The sequence below is a fragment of the Crocodylus siamensis genome, chromosome 4 (assembly GCF_052110815.1).
Source record: "Crocodylus siamensis isolate JL-2025a chromosome 4, ASM5211081v1, whole genome shotgun sequence".
In the NCBI taxonomy this organism is placed as follows: Eukaryota; Metazoa; Chordata; order Crocodylia; family Crocodylidae; genus Crocodylus; species Crocodylus siamensis.
Window position 1 is genome coordinate 137061627 of NC_143398.1, and position 9355 is coordinate 137070981.

The following is a 9355-nucleotide window of genomic DNA, read 5'->3' on the forward strand; positions in this document are numbered from 1 at the left end:
CAAGCACTATTCTGATGGGGTTCTGGGCACAGAAACAAACATGGTGCCTGGGAACAATAAACTCTGGCATGATAAGTGCTGTAGTTTATTGCTTTGCTTCAATATACACGTATAGACGCACCCAGTATTTATCTCCTAACCTGCCCCAGATCTGCCCAGAATAAGGCTAAGTCCCAAAATTTCAGTCAGGCTAAAAATATAACTAGGTTTAGGAGATCCTACTGTGTTTTTTGGCAGTAGGCTAGTGGTCAGGGCACTTAGTCAAACAGCAGGAAACCTGGCTTCCAGGAGCATGTCCAGAAGGGATGCATTCAGGATGTGCAGGCATAAACTTTTTAAAGTCCCTGAAGAAGGTAAGAATTCCACCCCTCACTTCCCCTGTGCTCAGAGGCACACTCCCTCCCCTCCCCCCTCTCCTCTTCCTGGCCCACCATTGCTACTGTCCCCACTGTCCCAAGGATGAGGGGAGTTCCTGTCCTGCTACGCATAAGGGTGCATGGGGGCTACTTCTGTGTTGTGTATGGCCTGTTTGCCCCAGTGGGAGGGGAGAAGGTTTGGAGTGGGGGGTGCAGCCATCCCTGCAGTGCCAGTTGCTGTTTTCATACCCCTCTTTGAAAAACCTGAATATGCTTCTTTTGGGTTCTAGCCCAGCCCCAGGGATTTGAACGTGCATGTCTGGCCTCACAGCACAGTGACTTAACTATCAGGTGACAGGCTAAGCAGTGCTCAGGTATCTCTGCATTATTCTTCTTCAAGCTGGTTCCCTGGACAGTCAAATCATGGAGATAAGCCATGGAGTGAAACAGAATCCTAGATTGTGTGTAAATGCTAAAAACTGAAGTTATGTGGCTGCATACATGCTATTTGGTGGTGGGGAAAGTGAAATAGTTGTATAGAGGTTGAATTCTCTTACACTTTTGATCAAAATTATTTGCTGGTTTGTCAAATAATAGACAAGGTTCAGGAGAAATCTGAAAATTAACCTGTAATAGAATTGCAAACAGTTCCAAATGATTTTTACAGAATTTAGAAGCATGATCATTTAACTTAGGATTACCTAGCAATATCCTGAATCACCATTAAACTATCCCATGAAGTCTAATTATGTAAATTCCCAGGTCAAGAGGAAAAAAAATTAGTAAAACTGGATTGAATTGCATATGTAAAAAATAGGATTTAGAATTAAATGATTGCAGATAAGGAACTGTAACTGTGGGAGCATAATGCACACAGTGATATATCCATATTAGATAGAAGGGAGATGTAACTATACTTACAGTCAGTCACTATAAATTCACAGTTTCTAACAACTGAATCATGGCAGTCACATTAGGACTAGTTTCTGGGCATCCTTAAATGCAGGCAGAGATTTTTTTATAACAAAGGATTTGAACATGGGCTAAAGCTAAGTGGTCATACCAGGAATTTCATACAATAACCACTCTTTCCATTGCCTTCAGTAACTTCTGGATCAGACCTTAGGTCGGGGTGGACAACTACTTCACGTGGAGGGCTGCTAAGCAAGTTTCGGTGAGCTGTCAGGGCCTGCATAGTGCAAGTGACCAGAGGGAGGTACAAATACTTACAAATAATGTAATTATTTGTAAAGGGAGACAGTACCCTTGTCTCCCTCATTATTCTATGCGGGCATATTTTTGCTGCTTCTGACATTGTTCCTTTTAGTTGTGGGTAAGGGTTTGCAGTGCAGATTTTGGGGATTCCTTTGGTTAACAATCTCTTGTTAATGTATGGGACTGGATTCAAGGGCCCAGGAAGTCCTTCACCCTATGTTCCTATGAAAAGAAAAAAAATATTGTGAGTCAAAGAGGGCACGTCTACATGAGATGCTGACTGTGCAGTAGGCAAAAAAATACTTCACAGTAGTTTGTCACAGCATGGACAGTGCTTATATGCTACTGAGCAGTGTTATTAGGCTACTGCACAGTAGCATCACCTAAAAGATGTTCAGTCCGGTACAGTCTGGCACTACGGCACAGTCACTCTGGTTACTGTGTATTTATTTAGTACTAGCTAATACAAGTACTATATAAATGCACAGTAAAGACAGTGCAGTAGCATCTTAACTTATACAAGGGCAAAAGGAAAGGTAGAACATGCCACTTGTATACATGTTGGCCCAGCTGATGATACTTTAGATACGTTACAAATTTGAATTTCCTAATTTTTATATGGAATGTAAAGTGTTAATGTTCAATTAATATAGTTATTTTGTATTTTTGTAATTTTCCTTTTTTTGAGATAAACAAAACAACAAATAAAATCCCCCACACTCGGGGAGGAGAGAAGAGATCTGGGCACACATGCGTTCCACACACACACGTGCCCCCTTAACTGACCTGAGGTGCAGGTGGACACAGCAGCAGCGGAGCCAGCAGTGGGGGCAGCAACAGCTGATCCCCCCAAAGGTAAGTGGGGCAGAGGGAGCCAGCACAGCTGAACTGCATCCAGAGGGGAAGCCCCCTGGATTTCTTTTAGCTGAGCCAGTAGGGAGCTATGCTCCTGAGCCACACCGTATGAACAGAGTGCGCAAACAGCCGTGCTCTGTAAGAGCGTGCTGGCATTTGTGCCGGCATTCACACTGGTGTTCACGCTGGCGGGTGGGCAGGAAGGGCCAGGAGGGAGATTCCTGTAAAGGTGGAGCGAAGGCACCACACAAAAATATAAATAAACAGCAACTCATAATGGTGTCGATGCAGAGTGCTGCTAGGGCCCCTGCCCAGTGGGTGCTGCCTACCCGGGGCTTGTCTGAGGCCTCCATACAGACCCATACATGGGGGAGCTGGCGTCCCCCTGTCCCTGGGTCTGCAGGGGATGCCCAGCAGGGCCGGGGGGGGGGGAGTAGGGATTGAGGCCCCCACACCTGTCCTACAGGTGCCTGCTTTAGGACCTTGGAGGCACAGGTGAGGGAGCTCGAGGAGGAGGTTAGCAGGCTGAGGGGAATCAGGGAGGCAGAAGATGAAATTGATGGTTATTTCCTTTCCCTACAGGGGCATGCACCCAAGGAAGAAACACCCCAGGAGGTGCCCTCCACTGCAGAGTAGCAGACGGTCACCTCCAGAACAAGGGCTGCTTACAGCAAAACAGTACTAGCTCCTCCAGTCCAGCTGGAGTACAGTTACAAGGCCCTGGCAACACTGAAGGAGAGGAGGAAACCTCTGGAGAGGAGGCAACTCCCCACTCCCCACACTCTGAACAGGCTGAAGGAACTAAGCAGACCTGGAGATGGAAACATCATGTGATCGTCATAGGCAACTCCATCCTGAGAGGTATGGAGGGTCCCATCTGTCGCCAGGACCCCTTGACACTTGAGGTCTACTGCCTGCCCGGAGCAAAGATTCAGGATGTGACACGGATGATCCAGGCTGTGATCCAGCCCACTGATTACTACCCCGTGGTCCTAATCCATGTGGGTACTAATGATGTGGCCAGAAGAAGCCCTGATTACCTGATGGTGGACTACCACACTCTGGGGGGCGTGCTGAAGGAGATGGGTGCACAGGTGTTATTCTCTTCTGTTCTACCAGTGAGCAGACGTGGAAGACGACATGAGACCTGCATCAGAGAGACCAACTGGTGGCTTCGGGAATGCTGTCTCGAGGGGGGGTTCGGCTTCCTTTACAATGACCTGCACATCAGGATCAGAGACATGCTCGGGTGGGATGGGCTTCACCTTTCTCCTAAAGGGAAAAGGCCCCAAAGGCCCCAAGGGAGGCGTTCTCTTCTAGGTTGGTGGGCTTTAAACTAGGCTTATCGGGGGAAGGGGAAGATGAGGGTGAAGGAAGCCTTGGACCACTAAACCAAGCGTGACCCACAAGAACAGGCCAGCCTAGACCGACGATGAGCAGAGCAAATACCCAGGTAAGCAACAAAGGCCTGGGCAGTACTGAGATTAGGGGGCCAGTGCACACATCTTCAAAAGCCTCTACAGAAATCCTCGTAGTGTGGGGAACAAGCAGGAAAAAACTTACTGTCCTGCTAGCTGAAACCAACCCAGACATAGTGGGGCTCATAGAAATGTGGTGGGATCCAACGCACGACTGGGTGGTGAATATCAAGGGCTATAGGCTGTACAGGAGGGACAGGACAGGGAGGAAAGGTAGGGTTTTCATAGACATCAGGGCTGGAAGGGACCTCGGGAAATCATCGAGTCCAGCCCCCTGCCCAAAGGGCAGGAAGTCAGCTGGGGTCATAGGATCCCAGCAAGATAAGCATCCAATTTACTCTTGAAGGTGTTCAATATAGGTGCTTGAACCACCTCCGCTGGCAGACTGTTCCAGACCTTGGGGGCTCGGACAGTAAAGAAATTCTTCCTTATGTCCAGCCTGAAACAGTCTTGCAGGAGTTTGTGACCATTCGACCTAGTCATCCCTTTGGGCGCTCTGGTGAACAAACTTTCCCCCAGATCCTGGTGGTCACCCCTGATAAACTTATAGGTGGCCATCAGATCACCCCTGAGCCTACGCTTTTCCAGGCTAAAGAGTCCCATGGCTCTCAGCCTATCATCGTAAGATCTGTTCTCCTGACCTCTGATCATGCGCGTGGCTCTCCTCTGGACTCTCTCAAGCTTCTCCACATCCTTTTTGAATTGTGGAGCCCAAAAGGCCGAGTACAAGGGGAGAATGACGTCCCGGGATTTGCTCGAGAAGCATCTATGGATGCAAGCCAGCGTTTTGGTCGCTTTATTAGCCGCAGCATCGCATTGCAGGCTCATGTTCATCTTATGGTCAATGATGACCCCCAAGTCTCTTTCTTCTGTAGTGCTGTCCAACATAGCACTGCCGAGCCTATAAGGATGCTGCAGGTTTTTCCTCCCAAGGTGGAGAACCTTGCATTTTTCAGTGTTAAACACCATCAGGTTCTCGTCTGCCCATTTGCTGAGCTTGTCCAGGTCAGCCTGGATCACCCGTGTATCTTCTGGCGTGGATGCTTTGCCCCAAAGTTTGGTGTCATCGGCGAACTTGGCCAGTCCACTCCTGACTCCAATGTCCACATCATTAATGAAGATGTTGAACAGTATATGGGTCCAAGGACAGAGCCTTGAGGGACCCCACTGGTCACAGGGCACCACGATGAGTGACTGCCATCAATTACAACCCTCTGGGTCCGACCACAGAGCCAGTTTCCCAGCCAGCAGATCGTGGTGGAGCCAAGGTCACAACTGGCCAGTTTGGCCAAGAGGTGATCATGGGATACCAGATGAAAAGCTTTTTTGAAGTCAAGATATATGACATTGTCACGGAGTCACAGAGGTGCCCCGTGATTGTGAGGGTGATTGGCAGAGCTGCCAATCACCCAGGCAGCTCAGGTGCCTGGTTGCCAGGGCAACCAAGTGGGTCACATGGCCAGAAGGGGGCAGGGCCAGGCCTTTATATATAGCTTAGGCCGGAGCCTGCCTCACAGTTCCCTTCTGGCTGCCGCAGGAGCAGGAGCTCTGCGGCTTGAGCTGAGTGGCCTGAGTTGGTGGTCGCAGCCTCACCCCACTAACAGGCTGCGATGATGCGGGGAACAGGATCACCCTGACGGGAGGTAGGACTGAGAGCCCTGGCAGGGCTTGGAGTTATGGATAGACGGATGGAGCCTCTGTGTTTGTTACAGCCAGATGGCTGGAGTTTGAGTTACAGTTTACACCGGAGGACCGGGTGAGGCTGTAGGGGAGCGAGGAGGCCTCACGGGAGCTCCCCCACAGCTTGGGGGTTCCCAGTGCCCAGTAGGGGCACAGTGCCAGGGGCACTATTGTCGGTGCCAGGGAGGCACCGTATTGCGCCAGGGTGGCGCGGGGTGCAGGCCCCAGCCCATAAGGGCGGTGTTTGCCTAGTCGGGCAAACGGACCCAGCAAAGGGTCAAGGGGACAGGCACGGCAGCGAGCGCCTGTGCCCTAGCGCAAGGTGCGCGGTGTCAGCCCTAGAGAGGGCAAGGCCCCGGAGCGGGGCAGAGACAGGGCGCGAGGCGTGCGGTGTCAGCCCTAGAGAGGGCAAGGCCCCGGAGCGGGGCGGAGACGGCGCGAGGCGCGCGGTGTCGGCCCCAGAGTGAGGGCAAGGCCCCGGAGCGGGCGGAGACAGGGCGCGAAGCGCGCGGTGTCAGCCCTAGCGTGGGCAAGGCCCCGGAGCGGGCGGAGAGAGGGCGCGAAGCGCGCGGTGTCGGCCCTAGCGTGGGCAAGGCCCCGGAGCGGGCGGAGACAGGGCGCGAGGCGCGCGGTGTCGGCCCTAGCGTGGGCAAGGCCCTGGAGTGGGCGAAGCGCAGAGAGCGCGGTAGAGGCCCCAGAGGGGTGAGACCCCAGAGAGGGGCAGAATTGCAGGGAGAGCGAGCCGGCCCAAGGGCGCCGAGACGAGGGCGGCGAGAGCGAGCCGGCCCAAGGGCGCCGAGACGAGGGCGGCGAGAGCGAGCCGGCCCAAGGGCGCCGAGACGAGGGCGGCGAGAGCGAGCCGGCCCAAGGGCGCCGAGAGCGCTCCAGACCCAAGGCGGAGCCGGTGATTAGCCAGGCGCCGGTATTAGGCGGTGCTAGGGGAGCCGGACCCAGGGGGCGCCAGCGAGTAGCGGGACGCCAGCGAGACAGGCCCACTGTGCAGGAAGCGGGCTGGTGATAGAAGCCCGGCCCAAGGGGGCACCAGGGGCGAGGAGCCCCGGGGCCCGAGAGAGAACGAGGGCCCCCGAGGGGCGAGGGACTACACAAACGTCCCCCAGAACAGCTGCGAGGCTTGGGGCGTGCTAAGGGGGAGGTTTGGAGGCACGCATAGCCCTTAAGGCGTGACGCACATAGATACCCCAGTCTGGAATAGGGACAGGAACACCATACCGTCTACTAGGGAAACAGGCAGCCTCCACATTATATATATATTAACCATCAAAGTCGTGGCGGGCGAGATTCTGAGGGTGCTACGTCACCCTAACATGACGGTAGGGGGCGCTAGGGGGTTCACGGCCGCCCCTAGCCGCCGCTCCCTCACAGACATCAATTTCTTCTCCCTGGTCCAGGTGATAGGTCACCTGGTCATACAAGGAAATTAGATTGGTCAAACAAGACCTACCCGCAACAAACCCGTGCTGGCTATCCCTTAGGATGTTTGCCTGGGCCAGTCCATCAAGGATGGCCTCCTTAATAAACTTTTCTAAGATCTTCCCCAGGATAGAAGTCAGGCTAATGGGCCTGTAGTTAGCCGGATCCACTCTCCTCCCTTTCTTGAAGATGGGCACCACATTGGCCTTCTTCCAGTCTTCGGGCACTACACCAGAGTGCCAGGAGTTTTCAAAGATCCGTGCCAGGGGCTGGGCTATGACACTCGCCAGCTCCTTGAGTACCCTGGGGTGCAGATTGTCAGGGCCGGCTGACTTGAAGGTATCCAGCTTCTCAAGGTGTTCCTTCATAAGGTCAGCATTTATGCAGGGTAGGGGATCCCCATCATCCAGATCTCCCTGTCCCATAGTAGGCATGGGCGTCCCATGGGACTGATGAAAGACTGACGCAAAGTACCTATTTAACAGGTTGGCTTTTTCCTGGGCGTCAGTTGCCAGGTGCCCCATCTGGTTTAGCAGGGGTCCAACGTTGCCCTTGCTTTTCCTCTGGCTCCCCACATATCTGAAAAAGGACTTATTGTTGGTATGGTGCTCTATGTCAAGGAGGAATACACATCCTCATCAAGTGGCACAAGGTCAGAGGAAGGGCACACTGAGGTGCTCTGGGTTAGAATACAAGGAAGTAGAGGGGAAAGGAACTTAATGGTGGGGGTCTACTACAGACCACCCAACCAAGGGGAAGAGCTAGACTGGGAATTCTTAAGTCAGCTCATGGAGGTAGTTGGGTCAAAAGATGTGGTCATTATGGGTGACTTGAACTTTCCAGACATCTGCTGAGAAGAGCAGTCAGCCAGGTCTGACCGCTCACATAGGTTCCTAGCTGAAATACAGGACCTCCATCTAACCCAGGAGGTGCACAGCCCCACCAGGGGAGACGCTTTGTTGGACCTGGTGCTGGCCACAGGTGATGACCCAGCGAGAGAGCTGTGCGTGCTCGACCACGTGGGCGACAGCGATCATCGCCTGCTGGAATTCACCATCCAGATCAAGGTGGCAAAGGCCTGCAGGAAGGCAGCAGCCCTGGACATCAGGAGGGCAGACTTCAATGAGGTAAGAAGACTAGTGGGGGAGGCATTGAGGTCCTGGAGGGGAGGGGAGTCAGGTATCCAAGAAGAGTGGTCATTCCTAAAGGAGACGATACTCCAAGCCCAAAGGTAGGTATTCCCAACACGGGTCAAAGGGGGCAAGAGGGTGCAAAAGCCCCCATGGCTCACCAAAAGCATCTGGGAATGTCTCCTAGCTAAAAAGGAGGTGTACTCCCAATGGAAGGGAGGGGCCATCACCAGGGAGGACTATACTTTGGTTGTTCGGGGCTGTAGGGGGGCAGTCAGGAAGGCCAAGGCAGAGATGGAACTGGGACTAGCTATGTGGATCAAGGACAACAAGAAATCCTTTTTTAAATGCATAGGGGGTAAAAAGAAGGTACTGGGTAACGTGGGGCCTCTGCAAGACACGCTAGGAAATCTGGTCATCACACCAGATGACAAAACTAACCTATTTAACAATTTCTTTGCCTCCATTTTCTTGAGCAGGATTTTTAGATTATGCAAGTATTTTCATGCCCAGTTCCTTTAACTGTATTGTTAATTCATATGCACTTCTGCAGGTACTGGTGTAATATTTGCAGTAACTGTGTAGATACATCGATGAGGACCAGGTGCCTTCAAATACAAGGAAGAAAGTGTTTGGGATCTACTCCAATCTAGGACATAAAAAGTTCCAGGAAGCCATTCTTTGGGCATGAATTGAAAGCAACAGCATGAGGATTTACTCTTTAAACTTTATGGACCTCCGGAACTTGCCAGTATATCCTAAATTTCACCTCTGAAATCCCAGGAGATTTTTATTTCTTGTAAAAGCTAATAATCTTAGGCTGTAGTCCTGTACCCTCTGGGTGCATCTCCATGTAAAAATAATACGACTGAATCTGCTGTAATTTAAGCCGGAGTAAACTAATTCCAACGTCACAATCTACATGTGCGTTTAAATGCAGTAGGTTTACTCTGTTATTGAATAGTACCTGTGTCTGATGGGACTATCCAATGGTGCTGTAAATTAGTATATACCAGTCCAGTTGCTCCACACATGTAGAAGGTGATGCTTTATTACGCAGTAAATTAGTCTACTGAGCAGTAAAGCACACATGTATGTAGCAAAACCCCCAGTTTTTCTTTTTCTTTTTCTTTTAAAACGCATTCCCTCCCCTTCCCCAACCATTTCTGGTATTTTCTTTACCTCTCTATTCCCTATATATAAGTATAAG

General features: G+C 51.7%; 1 protein-coding gene across 1 annotated transcript; it reads left to right on the top strand.

Annotated features, from left to right (window-relative positions):
- The first annotated feature begins 316 nt into the window (after nucleotides 1-316).
- On the top strand, nucleotides 317-3766 carry LOC149866549 (uncharacterized). Its single transcript, XM_090041617.1, has 2 exons — nucleotides 317-353; nucleotides 3162-3766. Exons 1-2 carry the CDS (start codon nucleotides 317-319, stop codon nucleotides 3764-3766), a joined length of 642 nt encoding a protein of 213 aa, XP_089897743.1.
- Nucleotides 3767-9355: the final 5589 nt, after the last annotated feature.